This window comes from Trichoplusia ni, chromosome 9, assembly GCF_003590095.1.
Source record: "Trichoplusia ni isolate ovarian cell line Hi5 chromosome 9, tn1, whole genome shotgun sequence".
NCBI lineage: Eukaryota > Metazoa > Arthropoda > Insecta > Lepidoptera > Noctuidae > Trichoplusia > Trichoplusia ni.
Genome location: NC_039486.1, coordinates 607854 through 632673, shown reverse-complemented (window position 1 = coordinate 632673; position 24820 = coordinate 607854). Strand labels below are relative to the sequence as shown.

The 24820-nt window shown below is 34.6% G+C and overlaps 1 protein-coding gene across 1 annotated transcript in view; it reads right to left on the bottom strand.

The window, feature by feature from the left end:
• Positions 1-6652: 6652 nt before the first annotated feature.
• Positions 6653-24820, bottom strand: part of LOC113497516 (probable basic-leucine zipper transcription factor R) — a 43661-nt gene continuing 25493 nt past the window's right edge. The window contains exons 2-4 of the mRNA XM_026877092.1: positions 8835-8960; positions 8346-8519; positions 6653-8249 (exon numbers count right to left, since the gene is read on the bottom strand). Of these exons, the coding sequence (XP_026732893.1) occupies positions 7020-8249; positions 8346-8519; positions 8835-8960 (1530 nt within the window). The 3' untranslated portion in view covers positions 6653-7019. The remainder of the gene's footprint in view (positions 8250-8345; positions 8520-8834; positions 8961-24820) is intronic.

Below are 24820 nucleotides of genomic sequence, written 5' to 3'. Positions count from 1 at the left end.
TGTAGAAAGCAATTTTATCCTTGTGTCGCCGCGGGATTCACAAACATTCAAACTACGAGCATAAAGACACCCCGACTAATGACAAGCATAGGCAGCCTCGCGTGCTAACCAAGTATTTTTACAGGCTTTTCTTTACGTGTACCTGTTCCTTTAGCGATTATCAAATCAAGTTAAGTTGATCCCAACTTCCCAGTTGCCATTTAAGATGAAATTTTACTTATTTTTTTGTACTGCACCCGCCAGAAATAAATCGTAGGTTAGTAGATGCGTGGTATATTGGTATCCTTTACGATAGCACGAAACCCTTCGATTCTGAATCGCAACTTGTTATACAGATTTAATAATGTGAATACAATCATATAGCTGGCCTTTCAGAATGACTACCGAACATGCTGAGTACAATCAGTATTCAAACTAACATGATTCTTATCAATTCTCTCACGGTATGCTGGTTAGGCGACTATCATGAGTGTATGATAAAGTACAAGGTTCAAATCGAATATATTTGGAATGTTCGCTAAAGTTTCCATTAGTATTTGGTTCACGCATACAAGTGTCATTTCTACGATCGACTACATACATACATACATACATACGTACGTACATATTACTGAAAAATGTTTCATCTCCGAAGCTAGAGCGCTTAGGTAGTGGTGAAGGGTGATCGAAACAGGGTGCTGACCAATGTCGATGTTCACTTTCGAAAAGTGGTACTTAGTAATATGAAGAACCGATGTCTGAATATTTGATTTGAATGTATGAAAGTGATGATTCTGTCACTTACCGCAACGTAAACAGTACGTCAGATAAATGTAGCTTTCAAACCACTATTCTTCTTACCTACCAACTATGCATTTAGTATGCTATGGGCGATTTTTACCCGACTGACAATTAAACGCTTGTTAGTAAATTTGATCTAGATCATAAAGAAATTTCAACTCAAAAGTTTTATTACAGTTAATCATCGAAGAAATTTTAGTTCTTTAAGATAGTTGCGTGTTTTCAAATGCCTTCTCGAAGGGAACAAGTCGCGTTACGTATTCAGATTTACGTTTGAGATGACAGTGTGGGATCTCACTCAGTTACCTCGGAAAAAGTATTGTCTTATGGTTACAAGTGCATTTTATAAGGTCCAAAATTTACTATTTACGTAATACCAAGAGGACTGTGTTACCTCAAAAATATATTTGAAATAAGTTTTTTTAACTAATTAAAAACTACAAGTGGCGTGATGTTTTTCGTTATGATTAAACTTTTATTCCCAATAATCGTGGATCGAAGATGAGCTACGGAATTACGTAGCAAGTTGCTACGCCGCATCCTTAACCTATTAAAGCGTAGCCATTAGCTACGATCTCTGTTCATTGCCAAGAGCGATCGAATTTTCTGCTATATAATACTCTGGCGTAGCACTTTTATTCGTCATAATGAATATGTCGAGTTATTTGTCAAGCTCATTAAGATGCGGACCTAATTATCAACACAAACAGTATAAACTATTCCATATATCATAAGATCGTTACTGGCGGTACGTAGATCTATTTGTAGCAATTCCGTGGGAAAGTGTATGGGGAACACAATCCCATGTAAAATACAATCGTCATTGTTAACGAACAATCAGATTTGTGTGCCTAATAACTTGTTAATGTTCTTATAATGATATATTTGTTTATTCTAGCTAAATGGGGCCTGTATTTATTTAGGAATTAAGACTCAATTCAAATCAAGTAAGGATATGAAATCATTTTGAGCTGAAAGAAATTGGGTTCTTTGAAATTAATTTAGCTTTAGCTAACAAAATAAGGCAAAAAGATGAGACACAAATAAAAATTATAGCGACGTCGAAATGATAACTAGGGTTATTAATAACGAAATGTCTCTGATTGCTTAACTACTGTGTCCAAAGCGCCAGAAAAGACCATTTGTTTAATTACCACTTCCATGGAAATTTGGTGCAGTTAAAATTAAAATTATCAATAATCAGACAAGATTGAAATCGATTTTTTTATCGTTCGATACAAAATTTAGACAGCGAACCCTAAACATAATTTTCGAACCAAACTCAAGGGTCAAGGAACCCCACGAACCATAAGACTACATACCCAGAAATGCTATTATCGTAAACAATTCCTCAAAACCGTTGTCCATAAATACGTCTGATACAAATGGGAAAAGGCCACTAAGGTATAAGAATTCAAAGTAAGTAAAAAGTAAAAAAAACTATTAAGTTAATTCGAATCTATTCACATTCTTTAAAACAGCGAGCGGAACAACGCCATCTAGCTTCGAATAAGTAAACAAATTTGAAGAAACCGAAAGTAATGGTAGGCGGTGTGAAGTGAATGTATATAGTACGTGTGGCTGTATAGTTTGTATAGAGAATATCTAATTCTATTCGTTTCAAATGAGGGCTGATAGAGGTCGCCAGTTTCACTCTGAGAAAAAAGAACGGGGTTTACTATGGGTACGGCGGTTATATATAAATAGCTTTCTACGAATACTATTTTCTTTTAATGTATGTATTTTTCCTGTTCTTCTTTAAAACTGAACGCTTATTAATGTAACTGGTAGTATACGTTCTAAGTAGGTATCTACTTTAATTATGAGTTACCAAATCAAATTTATTGTTTTTAGTTCTTAAACTATCTATTGCCCTTACTATTTATACTTTCATTGAAGCTCACGATTGAGCGATTCAGCTTGTCTACAGCACTATAACCTGAAAGGCTTTTTCAGCTGAGATCCATACAGTAAAACATCGATACCTTCGTCGTTAATCATTTAGAACTTATGGGGGAATAAGAGTTACTAATATAAAAAAAGAAAACCCAAAAAATAATACAAGTATTATGATCGTTCTTGTAGATTTTTCCTCCACTGTCTACTTACCATTCCTCCCTCGGAAACGTTCTAAGAACTATGAAAGCGAACTCATTTGACTAATAACGGATTTCTCCAATAAAAATGCGGAAGACTCGTGTCTGACATAAACAGGTACATTATAAGCTATTTATCGAGTCGCTAATAATTATGTTGTGGAATTATGTGATCTTGTTACGTAAGCGTCATTACAGCAGTTCAAATGGCTTCCAGACTCATTGGTGTCGCTTGAGGTGATCTTTCTATGTTTAGCAGTTAACACAGTCTACTTTGCTGTGGTAAGAAGTGTCTGGTATTTCTATATTATTATGTTTGTCTTTACCTGTAACAGTATTTCTTTTTTGGCGAAACTTTATTATTTTTACAGCTTTGTATGCTTCATGTAAATTTTAAAATATTTTTATTTGTAACTAGCTGTTGCCCGCGACTTCGTCTGCGTGATTTTCAAGATGTGAAAAACTATGAAGTTTAATAATAACGATCATCGCAAAAATGTAATACAATATTGAAAATGAAACACTCTTTTTTACATTTTAAGCTTGCTTTTTTTTCTAAATTATAATGAATCTTGAGCGGCCCAAAGACTATCAAATGTTTGAATCAAACACATTTCATCGTTTACGATACTATCTTGGTGTCAAATATTTCACAGCTGTTTTAATGACTTTTTCTTATTTAATCCCAAAAAGAGGGGCTTATAACTTTGACATATCTGCCTGCCTGCCCGTCTGTCTGTGACATCATAGCTTCCGAACGAATTGTACAATTTTTTAATTTAAACGTGAATTATGTGCGAGTGTTCGTTAAGACATGTTTGACAAATCGAGCCGTTTAAAAATGGGGGGGGGGGATGCAAGTATAAAAAATAACAGAAGGTATAACTCAGTCTTAGCACTTCTGCTAAAAATGTTTTACTTTCGAGGGTTTCCATTTTCTAATTGGGTGGATTATGATTTTCGAGCACGTCTGTTCTTGAGACGGCCTACACCTGAAATTGTTAGACGGATTATGATAGTGATTATGAGGTATCATAAAATTATTATTGTACTGTAACCAAAGAGGTAAACCAGAACCATATTACTGAGGCCCCGGTGTCCGTTCGTCTGTCTGTCACCTGGCTGTTTCTCAGGAACAGTGATAGCCAGACAGTTGTTATTTTCACACACGATGTTTTCTGACGATATAAATAAGATGGCAAATTATTTTTGTGGACGGAGCTGGTGAAGTGAGAGTCGGGCTCGGTAACTGTGGATGTTACATAGTGTCATAAGATATAAGATTTTGCAAAATTGCGCCCAGATAAACGGTTTCCTGAAACACGTTATGTTTGATTGTCCTCTTAATATTAAAACTGATCTTTCCCACAAACATTTGGAACATTTCCAAAATAAAAAGTTGGTAAACGTGTTATCTTGGCCCCCTGGTGTTTTGATCATGATTTGCCTTTAAATTGCTGATAAATAAAGAGCATGAAAAAAAAATATCAGACACCCCTTTTTTCAAATTGACAATGACAAAAATCTAAAGTATAGGATATGTCTAATTTGTGATGTTACGACAAAGCAAAATATGAACATAAAAGTGACTTCATGCGCATGAGTTCTATTTACTGTACCAATTTACAAAGAAAAAATACGTATTTTATTCGTTAACCTACCTGACGATCATTGAAGTAAAATACCGTCATCCCTACTGCATAAATGGAACTTAAATAAAGACTACATGAGGTTGGTTATGAGGTTATGCTGTCGATACCGACAGCCAAAATGAATCTTCCAGACATTGTATGACGGATGTAAGTGCTGATAGCTACACGCTATTATCAGCCTTATTGGAGAAATTTCCAAAAATATGTTTCTTATCCTCGTCGGCTTAGCTTTGGGATTTCAGAAACTCATTCAGTCTCGTTCCTTCCCCTGTTTTTTACCAGGCTACGAAAGAAGAAAATTTTAAATAAGTAGAGATTACAATAAATTGTTAAAGGAATCTTTGGAAAGGCCACGTGTGCGTTCTCTGTAATGGCGGATGTAGACCAATCAAATCGTTAAAATATTGAAAAATCCCAGGTATCAGTAGACATTGTTCTATAAATAGATACGTAATGTCAAAAACCTTCTAGCGTACGCTCTTATTCATTGATAGCTTTGGTCTCATAGATCTTTCACATTGCATACCTATTATGAAGTTTTTATGCAAGTTTTCTGGGCTTTTCAATCCGAAATACTTTTGGCCTATGTAATGTTGCAAATTTAAGAAAACATTATTTCATTGTTTGAAAGGCTTTTTTTTGTTTGAAAGTTTATATTTTTGTTGCTAGTTGTTACAGATGAACCAAGGTAATAATTAACTGTGTCATTCAGTAATTTATTGTTATGCATAATTATAGATGAGATCAATGTGAACTACACGCACTACTACTTTATCTTGAAGTAGCATCGCCAACATTACCGAGCTAAAAACATAGGTATATGCACCTATCGTAAATAAACACAAAATCATATTACGGCATTCCACATTTGAACTTGAGTAATTTAAGTACTTACTCCAATAAAAATTAAAATAATTTAAGTTCCTTTATTTCAAGAATGTACCGATTACGAAGTAACATTTGCATCAAAAGAATAATAATAAAAGTATTAATAGTTTATGTTTCTCTTATTTTAATCATGGTCGCGCTAGGTCAAACAGAATAAAATGACTGATTTTGTGAAATTGATTTACTTTCGAAAAAATATATTATTGGTCTGCCAAAAGTCTTAAGATAAATAGCGTGATGTTTTTTGAGTAAATTGATGACCGTGCTGCCTACTACTCAATGGGGTGAAAATACACTTCATAATTGTATTACAAGATGTTACGGGTGAGTCCAAAAATTTAAAACTTTACTGCTCATGCCCCCTACATCGTAGCGTTATGGTTTTTGTATATTTGTTGTATCATGTGTACGATAAGGTTCATGCAAAATTTGAACGAAATATATTCAGTAGTTTATGAAATAATTTGATATTTGTGTACAGATATAAAAGGCTCCTGCTCACCCCCTGTAACGAAATGCGAGATAATAAGTAAAAAGTATGTTGACCGGACCTCTTGTTGATATTCTCTGAAAATTTGAATCAAGTCTATCCAGTACTTTCCGAGATCTTTCCGGACATACATACAGACAAACAGACAAACAGACAAAAATTCTAAAAATCATATTTTCGGCATCGGAATCGTTCGTAAACCACCCTGCAATTATCCTTTTTTAAAAATATTCAATGTACAGTTTTCACTTTTCTACAATTTTATTATATGTATAGATAGGAATTTTTCAGACATTTTTGAAATTTTAATATAATTACCAGTTGCGGGGTTTCTAAAATGGCATTCTTACTATAATTTCACCTTTTTATCAGTAGACCAGGATAATCAAAGCTTTTTCAGCTATTTATTTCAATTTTGTAAATTATTATGAAATTATGGAAAGTGTTTTTTTTTTTGTAGGAGCAGGACTTGAACCTGATAGTATTGCTAGGCTAATTTTGTGCTGCATGTTTTACTAAATTACATGAGCAGTATTTTTACTACAAAACATTTTATGAACATTCTCAATTGCTTATACTGAGCTCTTGGACCTATTTCGGTCGCTTATGAAACATAGGTATTTTGTTCAGTATAATAGGCCTCCAGTTATTTGTTCATGACTTACTATTCACCTCCACCACTCGCTTTGCTGAACATCAATCACTTCAATGATTGCATTGTGGTCCGACAAATCAAAACACGCAAAAAGTTGTAAAAAATATAATTTATTATTAAAACAAAAAAATATTACAAATGATCATTTGTAAGTTTTTACATAACGCGCGTCGGGACTGTCTCGCACGAAAGTCATTCCATCCGTTACAATATTTTATACTTACAAAACTATTTACTAGAATTACATTAAGGTACTGATTAGACACAGCGTATTATGTACACGGGTGGAGAACACCACTGTCCTTTCGTAAACACTACATATAAACATACACACTTCTGCACTCGATTATACTATTCGACCAACCGGAGACTTGTACGTTGCTTTATGGCCTAGCCTTATAGATTGATGCTGATTGGTCGATAGCGATTAACTAGCTCAGCTAAGTTGGCTCCAGCGACTAGAACTGGATGCCGTGCCCTCTGAGGAAGGCGTCGATCTGTCCGGAGGAGGGGGACTCGCCGCGTGGCGCCACAAAGTAGAACTGCGCGTTGGGGTCCTGGCCCTGGGGAGCTACTTGCAGTCTCTGCGCCTGCGCACGAGCCGCCGCGCGGTCCCGCTGCAGCTGGCTCTGTTGCAGCTGCTGCTGCTGAGCGAACAGTTGCTGGGAGTTCTGGAACTGGTTCTCAGCCTGCTGCCTCTGGTAGATCTGTTGAGGATTCTGCAGCTGGTGTCTGTACAGAGGGCCGCTAGGTCCGGGTGACGCGGGCACTGAAGGTAGCTGGGGAGATGGTACGAACGGCCTCGGCTGCTGTTGTTGCTGCTGGTGCTGAGGTGTTGCCACGTAAGGCTGCAGTCTCTGGTTCAAGTTGAGCTCTCCCTTAGTCTGAGGTAGAGTTTGGAACAGCTGAGTGTTGTAGGACCCACTTGAAGGGTCGTACACCAGCTCGGTCGAGTACAGAGGGTTGCCACTGGGAGAAGGTTGTGCGGGAGATGTAGCCTTGGTAGGATTAGCAATGGCAGCTGTGGTAGACTGCTGTTGGTTTTCGCGGTGGAATTTGGCGAATTCAGCGGCAAAGTCAATCTGGCCAGGCCTTGCAGGACTAGCGGTCGTGATGACAGCTGGGGCTGGTGTAGGTGAGTACTGCGGCTGAGGGCTGTACTGAATCTGAGGCTGGGGCTTAGCAGTCACTTGGATCAGCTGTGGCCTGAACGTAGTCGCAGGTGGCAAGGTCCTGGGAGAAGTAACCTGCAGCGGGCGAGGGGTGATAGCGATAGGTTGTGGCTGGTAGGCAGGTCTCCTGGCTGGCTGAGGTCGCTGCACAACGCGCTGTCTGATGTGCTGCAGGGGCTCTTCTTCAACTTCGTCTTCGTCAGCATCACGGAAGTCATTCTGGAAGAAGGTCGTAGGAGGTCGTGGTGTCGTGGGCCTGGGGGCCGGTCTCGTGGGGTAGTTGGGTTCGTGGTCATCTCGCTCGGCGGAGTCAGGAGCGGCGTTGTCCTGTTCTTCGTCATCAGGCTTGTTGGGGTCGCAGGGGTTGCCGGACACGTAGGTGAACTCTCGCTTGTTGCCGTCAGGGTCTACGTAACCGTACTTTCCGCGGACGACGCAGTCGGTGCCTCTTGTTTCTTCTTTGAAGGAACCGTCAGCCGCTTCGTAACCGAAAGTGAAGCTTCCGTCGTCGTTTACCTAGAACATTTAAATATTTTTAGGCAAACCATTTAAATAAGTCTAAAATAAAATGTTACAATTCATTAGTCTTTGCTTGTTACCATCAAAACCTACCTTGTTGTAATTCCTGATGGTCTGCACGGGCGGCTGCTTCGGTCCCTCCTGGATGGGTTGCTGCTGCTTCAGCCTGGAGGGCTGGCGCTGCAGGGCTCGGGGCTCGTACTCATCATCCAGCCTGTCTGAGGCACGGTACAGGCCATCGTAGGAATCCGCAGCTACTAGCACCACCTGAAATATAGGTAAATTAAATTTTATATGTAAATAAAGTTGATTATCTCAAAGACAAGTTTCATTGAAAATTTAATGAACAAATGTCCAAGAAGCTATACTAGTATTATAACTTATCAAAAGAATTATGACTTGAACTGCGATGTGATATGCAGGGAAGCCAGTGTTGGGATTTAAAAGACTACCAATTTTAAGAACTATGCCTACTTCTCTTTTGGTAGCATTAACACAACAGCTATGATATTCAACGTGAGGCCTTCATACTATGCCCATATTGTGGTATGAATTGAAAAAAGAGGTTACATTATGTTATACCTGATCACCAGCGGCGCGTTCCTGCGCTTGCGGTTCGTAGTCGTACTCGTCAGCGATAGGCTGCTGGAGGCGCGGTCTGGGACGTGCTCCCGCCGCCAGACCCACACTCAGTACTATGCACAGCATCTGTAAAGAGGATGATACGATTAATTAAGGGTCAATTACGTTAAATTAAGAACAGTTAAGTAAGTCGAATTACTTGATAAATATGATGGGAAATGCGGTGCGAAAATTATAGTAACTGGGGAAAAACTGAACCTAATATGAATAGAAGAAAACCAGTTATTAGAACAGGACAGTGGGAAGATTGACTCGTTGAAGAATGTTTGGAATAGATTTTGCCTTTTTTTCTAGCCTTATGCTGTGCTGGTGTTCAATCTCTATGCGTTCGGTAAATCTCCTGAATTTTTATACACTTAACAGTGTCCTGATTTAGACTGATGCCTCTGGAGATTCTTATGAGGTTTTTAACAAGTAACTTATTAAGATTTAATACGGCGGACAAACATTGTTGAAAATAACTGAATCTTCAATGATGAGGTCGTATAATCAGTATATAATTGTGTGTTTTATTGTTCATTATAACAGTCTCAAGTATAGTTTAGCATACAGAGAAGCAGAATAATTGATCACCAGTTGTGACACCCTATTAAAACATCAATGCAAAACATACAGTCATAATTAAAAATCTAGTTTGCATAAGGCAACATTTGCAAAGCGCAAGGTCTCGTACCCAGCGCAACAAAAGTTTCGTCACAATTAACCTGAAAATAAAACTAATGTGCGTCGGCTGTGTTGCGGGCTGTACAGACATGTGACTTATAGTTTGAATGTTCGCTCAAATTAATTAAGCTTAAGCAACTTGATTCTTGCAACCTTTGTTCAACAATGTAACGCAAGATTTATTAATATAATACTAGTTTACAGACAACATTCGTCTGGCGAATTATAAGTTAGAGAACTATATACCTTTGCCATCTTTCTTTCCTTTAAAAAATACTACCGAGTATTGAGGTAGGTTACAATGTTCTTCATGTATTTTCTTTTTCATGAATGAAATTTAATAAAATTTATGCGACAGAATAAAATCTGGCTTTATTAAAACTTGTGCTCTAATTTTCGGACAGGCTGTAGGTAACTACATAGATCTTCGCAAATTCAAAATTACGCTTATTTAGTCAAAACACTTAAATGATGCTAGACTTGCTGTTAGACCTAAAAATGAGCCTAAATTTGCCAACACCGTTCAGCCGTGAATCCGTATTACCTACTGAAAAATTCCTGAATAATTATCTCCGTCTTTCGACACCTCTGTGGCAAGTATTAGTGGAACTAATCACAAAACCAACTACTTCAAGCATGAATTACTCAAAACCAAATATTTCTATGAAATCTATTTATTTGACACGGTTAATGGATTATGAAACGAATTGCTTTGGTTACAAAGGTTAATTTTCGTTTTTTCGTAATTGAATGTTCCCACGCTGAGTCATTTATCTTATAAGATCTTTGACCATGATTTTGTTCAAGAACATTCTAGAATAGAATTGAACCGCTGTTATTGCTGACAAGCTTTTTGTACAACTTATAGATTAGTAAACTTTTTTTTATCAGCTATTGCACCTACGATGTGTTACAAGGTCCCGTCTATTTGCTTATCTCCTAAAATGTGCTTCTTTGTAGCCTATTTTTTGTGAACATACCGTTTTAATCTATAATTTAAATTAAAAAACAAAACGCACACAGCTTTTATTAATAATAGACATTTAATAAACGTACTTACATACATGTTTCTAAAAACATGCATATTAAACACATGAACCACTAACATTCATCTTGGGTTGGGAATCGAACCCACGACCTCCGACCGCAAACCACTAGACTGACAGGCCAATCAGTAAAATAAAAACGTCTTATCTACAACACGCTCGTAGAACTGTCCGTCCATCAAACAGTTCGCATTTCCAATGTATCCGACTTATATTCTCATCTCAATAGATAGAAGTGTCTCTTATTGTACAGAAAATGCAAATTAATTCTAAGTCCAAGCTAAATGGTCATAGTGATGTAAGGAATAGCCCTTCGGCAATGACCCGGCGTCGGTCAAGCTCATCGGACGTTCAACTGTTATATAACATTATTGGATAATTAACGAGTTTCTATACAAATGAGGTTTTAATGTTATGTAAAGGTTACATTGTATCTTATATGTTAAGGTTTCTAGAATAAGTTTGGCAAGGTCGAAGTGTTTAGGGGTCAGGTGTGCTAGGAGCTTTTTGATTACGGCTTGATTTATATGAGGATCGCTTTTGCTTAAAGGTTTTACAAATAGGAAGGTTAATTATTATTCAAGTGTAATTTGTTAACCTAAATTAATTAATAATCACACGATTTAAAAAAAGGATGAAGTGGTATTTAGTCACAGAAATATTGATATATTATGCATGTAGATGGCTCACATCATGTTTAAAAATGATCGGTTCATCCACAGGACTGTTTTAAAGCTAGGCAAATGTTTTTTTTTGTTGTTTTTGGGAGCTGTAATCATATTACTACTCCTGCCTCGAGTTAAAAGGAAGGTAGTATAAGATTTTTATTAGCTAAACCCAATAGTGTAGCTTCCTTTGCCCTTTGTGTACTGGTGGGTAACCCTTTTATCTATTCTGCTATTCCAAAGGCAGTTATTTGATGTTTTATTTTTATGTTCTTAAGATCACATGCCACAGGACAATTTCCATCAAAAAGTTCCGTCATTTGACTGTAATGATCTAATTTATTAATTCAAGTTAGTACAAGTAGGCATTAGGATGTGTGTGTGTAATATGTAAAAATGAATAATTTAAAAAGCACTGCTTCGCTACGCATTTCTTGTGATACGCAGCCTAAAATTCTCTAACAAACAACCGTTATATAACGTATGTAATACCAACCAATAAAAATAATCAATCAATCCCAATTTACCACAACAAAGGTATTATTAAGTATTGAGTAGACTAGTTTTTACGGAGTTTTCCTTGCGTCACGGCGTGTAGCGAAAGTGGGTCGGCAGCGGTCGGAATGTAAGCAGTAATTATCACTTACACCCATTGTATAATGTTATTGTAATTGAATTATATTATGACTTGTTGTGTGAAGTGATATTGACTTTGAATGTTTGTTTGTTTATCACAGATAGCCGCGTGCGATAGCAGATATGGGTCGTCACCCCAAACCTATAGTGCACAAAGTGTCGCGGGTTCAAACCCTGTATTTGTGTGATCCTCGAATGCTTGTTGTAATGTTTGTGAAACCTGTGTTTTTTATTAAGACATAATCGGGAATGACAAAATATTAAGTAGCTTAACCAAAAAAACAATTGTCCTATTTAAAATACTTTATAGTACACGAGACAAATGATGTAAAAATTATAATACTACAGTTATCTACAGTTTTCCATCTTGTACCCAACACATCATCAAATTTTCAATATCTTCAGTTAGAAATCCATAGTTAAAAACATATTCATACCACTAATCTACTAAAACACTTATCGGTAGAAAAACCGGTTTACAGTTCACCGTTAAAGAATCTCCTGAATCCTTGGGTCGACATACTGTACGATGACTTCTACTTATTCGCAGTTTAAATGACCCGTCACTTGCCTCAGTTCAATTAGATCGAACCTTACTTGGAATATCTTAAACGCTTCCCATGAATTAGTCAAAATTACTGACACCCTAATATGGACCTTAATTATTGTAGATTTGTCCCAATTTTGCTTGAGTCATTTTCACACCATTATATAATTACGGTGTTTGGTTGTTGGGAGACCTAATATTTAGGATAGTACTGTGAAGAAGATTATTTACTAATGTTTGAAATATGGGAACGCAATTTTCCAAATTTTTTTATTGATCCGGATCCGCTGCGTCAGCTCATGATTAAGGGCTCCGATTGGGTCCGAAACCAATCTTGCACCCCTGATAAATACGCGTGAGTAAACGTTTAATATTAATACACTAAATAAAGTGTTTACTAAATATATTTCAATCAATTACTATCCATAGTTGGACACACAAGATGTATCACTCTAAAAAGTGATCTCGGAATAAATCGTCAGTAAGTCTACCAGTTACCTATACATTTGGTAACATTATTCTAACCTGCACCTTTTAATTAAAACATACATATCACTTTTCTGTACCTAAACGCGTCTCATACTAATCACCTAAATTAATGAAGATTGCCGAAAGACATTTGATACGTTTTCATTATAATAAATCTATCTTTGCATTGAATACACAATAAAAAATATAATTAATCGAATTCAAATCTTTTGATTATGTTAGCGATAAAATAGTGATTTATGTAAAAATAAACGAACATTTTAAGGTATTTGGTCACTGGCACGTAACGAAGGCTATTAATGCTGTTACACCATTGGCAATTTAAAATAGTTTATAGCAGATAAATTACACTGGGTGGTATTGATGCCCAAAGGGTATAGATTTTATTACGCTACAGAAGGTGTGGGTTCAATCCAATCGAATATTAATATGAAGTTATAAATGTCACAAAAATTACAAATTAGCTAGATTTCTTGCTTATTAATTCAAAATAATTTATATTAGTTAAATATGTAATATTTAAAAAAACATTCGACATTTTAATATCGTCACTTAGGTAATTAAAATAATTAAGTTCAGACACGATCAATTTAACTAAATGAAATCAATATTTAAGGGAACGTAGGGGATAATTACATTGGTTAAATTGACTTTAGTTAGCTCAAATAATTTTAACTAACTTTTACCTAATCTGCAATCTTTTATAATTTATCTCGTGTATAAAAATCTAGCATAAAACAAATAACAACGCATCTTTAAGACTTAAAGTTCAAACCGCTAAAAAATTACTCAAAAATTAATTACATTTAATTACAGTACCAAGGCTAGATGACGCCTCGTATAATTAAGATCACTCGCCTCCAGGCATAAAGGCGTTTCAAGAAAATTATACATTATACAAGTGATAGAAATGTTACGCCATAGTGTCGACAGACCTTTAAACCTCGTAGCAAGGATAACGAGATAAACTGGTTAAGAAGATAATGAGGGAATGAGTTAACGCTTACGGCTGTGGGTCCAAGGTTTGATGTCCCGGCCGTGTCATTTAATGGTCCTTTTTGGATTTTAATATTTATTTTTTCTGTGTATTTCCGGGTTAATTAGCATGAAGTTTCATGGTGACAGGCAATTAAAATACAAGTTATATCTGAGTGTTAATTTTATATTCTCGTTTTAACGGAAGATGATTTGATCTTTTGTTTATAACTGTGAATGGGAAGAGGATTTCTTTCATTTTAATTTTTATAAGTTATTTCTAGGTATATTTTACACCGTTGATTTGTATGGCGTCGATCTGCTTTGACCAACTAAAATTAATTACTATCTAATAGTAAATATCTTAACGCGCGACCACTCTTACCGAAAAAGAACAAACCCGCTTTACAATACATTAAAACCTCTTTATAGACCCAAAAAATCGTTAACAATAATCTCTTAAAATAATGATAGCAAATTTATTTCACAAAATTCGACTCACGTCTCATTACGATGTTTTCCTTCACCGTAACTTCAACAAACATGTCAATATTATCAGTAATTTAATATGCTAATGACAGACCTCACATTTGAGCAACAAATTCCGAAACATTGTGTCAGATCAACCCTCAGGGCTTAACTCCACCACTTAAATTAAGATTACAATAATTGAGGGAGTGAGATAGAATACTTTTTGTAGAGCGCCATTCTGCTCCCACATCAACAGTGTAGAAGAAGTTGGTAGACCCCCGAGGGGGTAATAACCATCGCTCCATATTTAGAGGATCACATTTGTATGTCGCGTCTATCTGACTTGCTCAACAGCGAAAGTGAGCAACGAGTTTGTAATATTAAATAGTTATTTATGAATTAGAATGATGGCACATGCAGTAAATTGCTTGGTGGACGTTAATTTGTTGTACACACACGATGTGAGGAGGTAGGTAAGGTTGCAAGTTTGTTGCAACGCAAATGATGGGTAAAGAGGTTTCTTATCCTGTCATTCAATAGTCGTCAAAATTACATTCTGTGGGGCCACAACTCAGATGTTGATATATCAATTTCATTCACACAAATAAATTCAATTGATTCTCATATAAATGAAGTGTTATTTTAAATTGAAACAGATCTCATAGTTGTAAAGTTTATTTATGTTTAAGCTGTGTTCTTCTTTAAGTGACAAATTCACCACGATTATCCATGTACCTACTAGTTATCTATGGAATATGTTATAGTGAATAAGTCGTTGAAGAACCATTATAATTAACTTAAATAATTGTTATAAATTATTATCTAAACTTATATTACAAAGCGACAGAAACAGAGTTTGTTCATTAGTTATTTTTTTTGCAATCGCTCCAATTTCGAGAAATCGATTTATTAAAGAGTGTTATAGAATATAATATATTATCTGGCTACAATAAATAGGAGCAGCGCAGTAATGAAATATGTTACAAAAACGAGGAGAAACGTGGGCTTAAAAACATTAATGCAATTTAAAAAATCCATCCCTAAATCTCATCCCACGCTGACAAAATCACTCATAACAGCTAGTCAGGAATAAAGATAACATCTTAAAACTTAATTATTGTAATTACAAAGAATAAAGAGAAGTTACCTATAGGTACATTATTTCATCACACACATAGTTTAGTATATATTTGTCTGTTATTGTGTAGTTGTGTGCTCGTCTATTAAGGGCGTGTAATCGATGCGTTTCAATGCGTTGTCTTAGAAAGGAACATTGTCCTTACAACCTCAACAGTTGCTCAACACAGCATTCTGTTAACCATGCCTCGTCGACCAATCAGGAAACAGAAAGGTCTTGTTTCTAAGGGGTGAACATTTCATAGTAAAGCAAATAGAACATTCTATTAGTCTAAGTGTAGAACACTGATTTTACGATAGCGTGGAAACAATTGTTTTATTAAAATAGAATATCAGTAGTCGTATCTCGTGGTGGCCTTGCGGTTATATGCATGGGTTTGTATGCATGTGTAGGTTCAATCTCAACGCTAGCAAAAACCTGAGTGACATTTTAAAAGTTAATCAAGATATTAATTAATCTGAGGCACCCCTGACAAACGTTAAAGGAAAGCACCGTGCATTCGGTTGCACTCGCTCTTTCAGCGGACTCAAATTAAAAAGTTCTCCTAAAAAACCTTATTGTATGTAAAACCTACCTAGTGTAAACCCTATTGATCTTCCTCGACAATTAAGCAATCAATGGCAAAACGTAGTCATCAAATCAGTCGAATAGTTTTAAAGACTACGGCGTGCAAACAATCGAACTCTTGCACTTTATTATAAAACTACAAACACAAAAACTGTTAAAACTGTGACAATTCATTATACAATTATATTTTTTATCAATCTATTTGTGACATGATTACACTGACCTTGAAAAGAACTAGTCTTAAGCATAGTAATGTTGTTTATTTGTTCAAGAATATAAATATAAACAAGTTTTCTGAATGTTATTGACATTATTTTTATAGATCTAGTTCTTATACCGTTATAGGCTTACAAACTGTTATTTTTGCGAGATTTGATAACGGTGTTAATGGATAAACGCCTTTAATCGACTACTTTATATTAAAATTAGATCATTATGCTAAAAAAAAATACTATAAAAATGATAAATACTATAACTGATAGTGATAAAGACCCAATTACATTTAGTCAAACTAACTGTGACTGTCTTAATATTTTATGTATTTTAGTTTTAGGCTTTCTAAATAGAGACTATTTGGACTCAATTTCATTTATTAATTGACTCGTACATTTTTTATTCATAAACTTATTTTCGCTTTTATTTGCTACTCCCTAATTTGTAGGTACGTTTCCAAGCCTAACATTACCAGTCTTTTAGTTATTTACAATAAGAAATTAAGTTTTGTTCTAGTGTAAAAAAAATAATTCATTATTATACATCGTTGGTATTGTATCTGATCTTATTAGTTTCAATTATTGCTTCTAAAACAATTAACTTCAATTGACACAATTAAATCTTTAAAGTTTATCTCTTACCATACTTTAACACAATGTCTTATCATACTTAAACTTGGCAAGCCCAAAAGAAACCTAACAATATATCACCATAGCTTCCGTCTTTCACGAAGGGCTATCCGGTGACTCGATCTTAAAAAACGCTCCAATTTCGCAACTGAATGCGGGTTAAGTCGTGACTCAAGTTACTTAACTTAATTATGTCTTAATGTTACGAGATTCTGGTCTGTCCTGTACTTATCACCCCTCGATGATTTAGCGCCATTGTCTGACAATATCGGTGTTTTGTATTGAGTAATATTTTATTTTGTGTTTTAATGCCCTGTCAATTACATTTCCATTATTACAAATCGTTGTGATTCAGTTATATCTGATTATTGTATATTGCTATAAAGAATTATTACAAGAACTCGATTGTTAATAAAAATTGTATGTGAAGAGATGTTTTCTTTTAATAATCTCTAATTTTATATTAAAAAAAAAAACTAAAACTTCAATTCTGCACTAAGAAACATTTACTGATTTAATGTTAGTCATATATTAAGTGTTTTTATTGAAAACAATAGTTATAACTTTAATTTATGGTTGTTAAACCACACCCACACCAACAAGACTAGTACCTTTATGTAAAACTTTTACTTTTCAAAATGAAAGTAAAATAAAAACAAACGCACTTCCTAATTATATTACAAATATATAAAAAAACATTTCTTTAATATATTTTGTTAACTAATTAGTTTATATAAATAGTTAAAATGAAAGGTTCCTCGTAACAACAGCTGGCGGAACTTTACTGTTTAGATCGCAATTAATTAAGATTAGTCAACTTGTTAATGAGACCGTGAAAGATGTATGAGAGTATTGTTAATATGATGTTGCAAATTTGTATGAAAAAACAGTACAGTGTGAAGATTTGTTGCAAATTCTGAATTAGAAATGTGTTACAAATTTAAATATAAAAGGTGACTGTATCTATGGAACTACAAAGCATAAAAACTAGTCATTTAATTAAAATGTTGTTTCAATATAGGAACATAACAATAATTACTCTAAAAATAATTTGAATCTATTTCAAAAAATGACTGTAGAAATAATAAACACTCAAAAATCTTCAAGTAAGTATACTGCTCTTTTTCAAAATTTAATTTTTTATTCACGTTTTAAAACAAAAAAATAATATAGTATAGTAAAATAAATATTTACAAGTGATAATAAGAATATTGTTAAGTGAAAAAAGACTTAAAATATGAGTTAATTTCTTCCGTTTTACATAACAGCTATTATAACAGGCAGTACTAACCTAAACACACTATTTGCATATCATTTTAACTATAAGAAAACAAGAACCCAAAACTAGAGCAAAACGCATTACACTCCTTCTACAGTCGGGTAATTAATCAAAATACAACATGGCTATGCCTTCGTAATACATTGTGCAATGTTTTATGCTAATTGTTACTTCATGGCTCATTAAAAGCAGGTGCTGACAATAAAAAAAGCATTACTTCTTTATGCTCGCGGTTAAATTTACAATTCGTAATTAAAAAGCTTTAAAAATATAATTAAGATTTAGTCGGTTTAACAGTGGTTAGGCTGTCTTTCTGTGTGAACGGTTTGAGGTTTATTTCTAACTATAGAATAATGATTGTCAAATGTTTTTTGCGTTTGACGTTACGAGCTTTTTTAAACATGTTTGAATGTTGATATTGGTACAGTGGACTCGAAGTGTTTCAATATAATGCATTGATTTAGTTTGTTATTTACTAAGTATGTGATCCACGATTGCTTTTTCAGAAGTTAGGAGTATTTGTGCATGTGTCTTGAATGTTTGTGAAAATAAGGATTAGTGCGGGAGTCTTGTTTTAATCGAATATTTATAAATTTCTCAACATAATACTAGTTGTAATTAGGTAATTATTAATAAACATTAAAAATAAACTAATGTCTGTAGAATGGTGTGCTTTTGTTCTCGCGTAACCGCAACCGAACCTCGCGTGTCAGTTCTAATGAAATAAAACTATTCACAGTTACTGAGAGCCAACCCATGAGGAAAAATATACTATTTCACATTCAGTAATTATTTACCAAGGGTATTGTGAACTAATCATTAAGGTAAGGTAGAAAAGAGAGTCAAGATTTTTAAGAACATTCGATTTATAACCAGACTAGCTGTGACTCGCGGATCCGCCTGCTCTAAATCGAAAATGATTCGAAATAATATAAATCCCATAAATTGTATCAGAATCAAACTGAGGATTCCGCACAAATAGGCTAAGGAAACCAAATTTGCAAAATAGTATTCACCTATCAAATTCATGGCTGTACGATTAATTGCTTAACCTCCATTGTTATTTAAGTATTTGTTGTTATAGCTTCAGCAGAACAACACCATCTCAAAAAAAAAATAGCTGATACAGCCTAGTGACACACTGACGGATAGTCGAACAGACTTTAGTGCTAGGGTTCCGCTTGTCACCTTTGAGTACAGAACCCCGAAATATTTAAGCTCAACAACAAAGTAAGTCAGCTTTTCAAATAAAAGTTCCACTAGGATAACTAAATTATTTGTTCATATGACCATTCGTATCAATTTCGCAACTTTAATACCACACATAGGATTACACAAATAAATTTATCGTGAACCATAGCAAGAAACATTCCTATCTCTAGCTCCCATAACACACATTCGATCTTAACCTGCATATGACACGGCCTCAGTAATTCCATCTTATGTCGAAAGCAAGACCTATGTGCCGAGTTGTAACATGAAAGCGGCAAACGACAAATAAATAGGCGTAATCAAATGACAATCTCGAATACTTTCGACACAACTGGACGTTGCGTGGGCTCATTAAAAGTATGCACCGCACTGCTTATTACTAACAGTCCGTTTTTTTGGAGTTCCGCGGTCAGACTGTTCGAGTAAAAGTAAAAATCGAATAGGTTTATAAATAGTAAGATGACGATGATTTAGATGATGATAGAGATGAATTTGGGATAAAAATACATCGGTACAATAAGGTGTTATTCAGAAATGCCTCGAAAATAGCTTAAGTACCCCTGCCTAATTTTCATTTACCGAGAAAGCCGTGGTATGATTATTGGAAACATCCTACTAATTTTATAAACGCGAAAGTTTTTATGTATTGACGTTTGTTCCTCCTCAAAAATCACTGAACGCATTTTGACGAAACTTAGTACACAGATGGTTTATAACCAGGATTTACACACATGGTAGTTATCATCCCGATCTTATGTTCCCGTGAGTTCATTTTCGGAAGCAGGTAACAATATAAGATCGTCATTAATTAATATTAGATTCTTGATTAATATTAGACACTTAATTAGTTTTAAAATTGTGATAATTAATAAAAAGCAGGATTATGAGTTAACGTCTTGTGTCTTGTTCATCATACAAACTACGTTGATGCAGGCTACGGAACCATCTTCTTAAATGCGGTTCACATGTTCACTTCATTATTTCATGTCCACTTGATTATAAGTATGAAAGATGTGTTAATGGCCAAAGGTAATAGTATAGGCAATAATAATGTGTCTTGCTAAATATATCTTTATAATTTTCAACACGTAAAGAATGTAGTTACATAAAAGTGGTTTCAGAAGTTAGTTTTTAGCCTTGTCTATGTTTGCTTTCATAGAAGTTCCAAGCTTAAAAATAGATATTTTTATAGACTTGTAGATAAATTGGTAAACATATAAAAAACATTTAATATAGTAACTGTCAAATTTCCTGCGATACAGCCGACTACATACAGACACGGCACGAAATACGGACATACAACAAAGCCTTAAAAAAAATTGGTCCCGTTTTTACACTTTTATTAAGCAACACTAAAATCAATTTGAAGCTTAAAAATAATAACAAATTATAAAGAATTAAAAGCTTTACTTCAATTTTATTCTATTTATTTATTTCATACTTTAATTGTTTTTTTTTTGTACTAGTATCCGGTAATTGCCTCAAACTACATTGTAAATACATTACTTTGTCTACCGAATGCTATGTATATCACGATCGAGCTATTTGAACCACAGTTTATTTTGAACGCTCCATCCATTGACAGTAAGTGTTCACGATTGTTCAAGTTAAATGTAACTGTAGGTCACAGTTAATTGTGCGAACGGTTTATTGTGAGCTGTTGATTCAATAATAGACGTTAAATGCGAATTTTATTAATGGAACCTTGTGTAGTTTTATTACGATTGCATTGTTTTTAGCGTTATGTGTTAGGTAGTAAAGTTAGGATAAAGAATATTAAATTAAAAAATAGCATTTTTAATTTGACTCGCTGTGTGGTGGCTTAAGGATCAATGCTCAAACTTATGTACCAAAAAGGGACACGGCTGTTGTGAGTATTGGGACATTGGAACAAAAGCTGGTATTAAAACTTATTTTTAACTATTGGAATATTTATAGGAACTCTCATAAAACTTTTCGGGAAGGGTTGGAATCCTCTTCGACACACTCCATATGATGGGAAGGGAACTGGTAGTGTAAGACTCTAACTGACTAAACCTGCCTTGCTACGTCAACCGCGTTTTTGTGACGATGTAGGTACGGGGATGCGTTGCAATCCTTCATATACACCGACTGCGACTAACCACCCCACACTGCATCTACTGCTTTGGCAGCGGCAAAAAATTACTCAACTCAAGGAAACAAAGTCTGCTAGAATCTAAACTTGTTTTTCCACCAACTAGAACTAGATAATCACATACCGCACAATATATTGTGTTCGCATAATCCGGTTAACTCATTGGTGATGCTTGACATGCCGCGTAATAGGTGGCCAATACATTATACAAGCATTCGGTACACCGTACTACATGCGTAATGGCAAACTTGACAGGAATTAAAATAAGGTTCTGTTTAGAAGATTTTTTAGAAATTTATTAGATCAGATTGCGAAATGGCATATTTTGTGATGCAATAATATGAGGGTCTTATTTGACTAGTTACCGCGGCCCTGATACGCAAAGGGCAATGAAAGAAACAGGGGTTGGTTTAAGACTGTAAAAGTCAATCCCTTCTGCGAAGCGTAAGAATGGTCATTTGATGATTTCCGATCCAGAAAAATTGTGTTCTATGATCTATATTTTTTTACTAGATACCTTGTAACAGAATGTACCAAAATTGACTTTTGCTTCTCTTTCTTTTGAAGAAACTGGCAAACAAATACTCCTTTTTTATTAAAAATTTCATAGTTCAAAAATAGTCCAAGATTTTTCTAGGCTCTAAAAAATCTTTCCATTTAATTTCCCGTTTTATGAATTCACAGTAGTGTATCTAACATCACTCAATAAGCTAGATCACTGTCGCTTTCACCTTCCGGTGCGCGGGCGCAGCGTCAGCCATTACGCATGCGCACAGCGACTTAGAAAGCAAACGGTTTCACTGACCGCTGCGAATAGACCACATGCATAAATGGGATTTATATATAAATACTAATGTAAAGCCTGTATTACAAAGCAATAAGATCGATAATCGTTGCATTTATTTTCCAATATTCCAGCATAAATTTTATTTCATCAAAAGCAGCTTTACAGCTTTCAATTAGAGTCTATTTTCGGAAGTTTTCTGAGTTTACTTCAAGGTACTTAGTATGGTAAATGCAAAGATTCTAGTGCTAATTATTAATTAAACTTGGAGATACAGCTTCATTAATATTATGGCAGCCAGTCAGATATTCCAGTTAATTGAACCTAGTAGTATTTCTTTGCATTTTCAAGTATGGCAAGTTTATTTACTATCACGGCTTATGTCTTAATTATGGTAAACAGATGAATCACTTTACCCAACCTCTTCCCAAGTCCCAACTGAATACAATATTTGAAAGTAAATTGATTCTTTTTCCTGACAATAACATTATTAGCTCTAATGCATCCTCGTTGTCTGGAAGCAAGATGAGTCGACCACATTGTAAGTTTTGGGTAGAGTGTGGATAAGGCTGACACAGAACTGTCAAAAATGTCACGAATAAGGGGAAGCCTATGCCTAGTAGTGCGAACTGATGTGGATGACGATGATATAATGTCTGCAAGCCTATATGCTGCAAGCAGCTATGAATGATTTGGTCTTCTCTATTAGGAAAAGTACAAAATAAACAAAGAAACCAATCAGTCCTACAAAGACAGCCGCGGGCTAAGTGTAATGTTTCATATTTTTCTTTCAAAACATCACGAATCGCTTACAACATCAACAATTGAAGAAATTGTTATTAATGAATGAATATTTCGTAGTTCTATCGTAACTATAATTGTATGGTAACGGAATCGATTCTCGACAATCGGTAGGGATCGATGCTATTATCGATTCTGTTGGTATTGTGAAATTTTAATGATATGAGTGGACTGGTCCATTAGCTGATAGGGAATCAGTTCAGCTGGGCTTTTTCCGCACTTAGCCTGTGATTGATAAATTATTTTGTATAGAAAATTGTTTGCAAAAATCACACGAGTTATTATTTAAAACTCTTAAAACAAAAAGTGGGCCTATGACAGAATTACAGATAGTTTTTGAGGTTGTTAATAGCCTTCAAATTTGAGCCAATCCAAGGAAAAACCGACAAATTCCATTATTTCTAGAAGAACTTTCTCAGGTAATTTTCTTACTTACATCTACAATTGACCACCCTATATAAAATTAGTCACCGGATCCAAGTTCTTGTGTTATTTTGAACCCTAAACCTTGACTTATTAAATCCGATCGGTAGAAGATAATCCATCAGATAGACAGACTTTCGTCAGCGTAGGTAGATAAACACATAAAACAAGAAATTGGATGGGATGATTAATAGCCTCCTATAAATATTATCTGGTAACATTAACATACAATACTAATGTACACTTTGTATGAGACTTGTATGAGTTTGTATGATGTATGAGTTTCCTTGTGAGATAAACACTTGTAATAGTTTGTGAATTTATGAAGATTTTTGTGTAACGTTATTTAGTAAAGATCATATTAATAAGAAAATACTGCTTGCTCTAAGTATTTCAATTTTCCGGTTAAAATTAATTTGAATAAGAAGTAAGTCGGAGACATAAATTTAGACTAAATAAAACGTCTAGTTATTAAAAGTTAATTTATTTCAATCACCAGAACTTCTTTTGATTTATTAAAGAACTTTTAAGAGCATATTAATATAGATAAAAAATTAGAGTTAAATTTATGTATATTTTACTCTTTACCTCAACAAAGATAGAAACATGCACATAGCTTTTTATTTGAAACTCTTACGTAAATATTTAGACCTGACATAAATATGTAGGTCATACACAAGGACACAGACAAGACGTATAAAATAATAAATCGATATTAGAATTATAAAATACGTAACAATTAATCAATTGTTTCCAATCGATTACCAAGGAATGTATCGATAATCGAATAATTACTCGTTATTCATTTGTATAATCCACACAGCCATAAAATTACAAAAATAGACTTTACTGGTTTACATTAAAGTTGATTTTGTTATAACTGTTAATTCTTTGTAGTGTTGAGTGTACCTACGTGAGAACCGATCGGAGCAAAACACTCGATAAAAAGGTTATGAAACAAAATGTCGCAATTTTAACGCACTATTGAGAATCGGTAACGCGTGCACTTAACTCGATACATCGGCTTGTTTTATTTTTATTCGATAGTGCCGTGTTTAATATGTATTGCATAAACTCAGAACGTGTCTCTGTACTTTTTTTGCATATAGACACTTACTTTTATGTGCAGTTTTTGATTTTGCATGCGATCGTGTGTTTAAACCACATTTTTAAGACAAAAGAATAAAGTATTGGGTAGATTTTAACATAAAACTGAGCCTTGCTTTTAGTTAGACACTATTTGCTTTAAAACTAATTAATTTTACGAGAAAA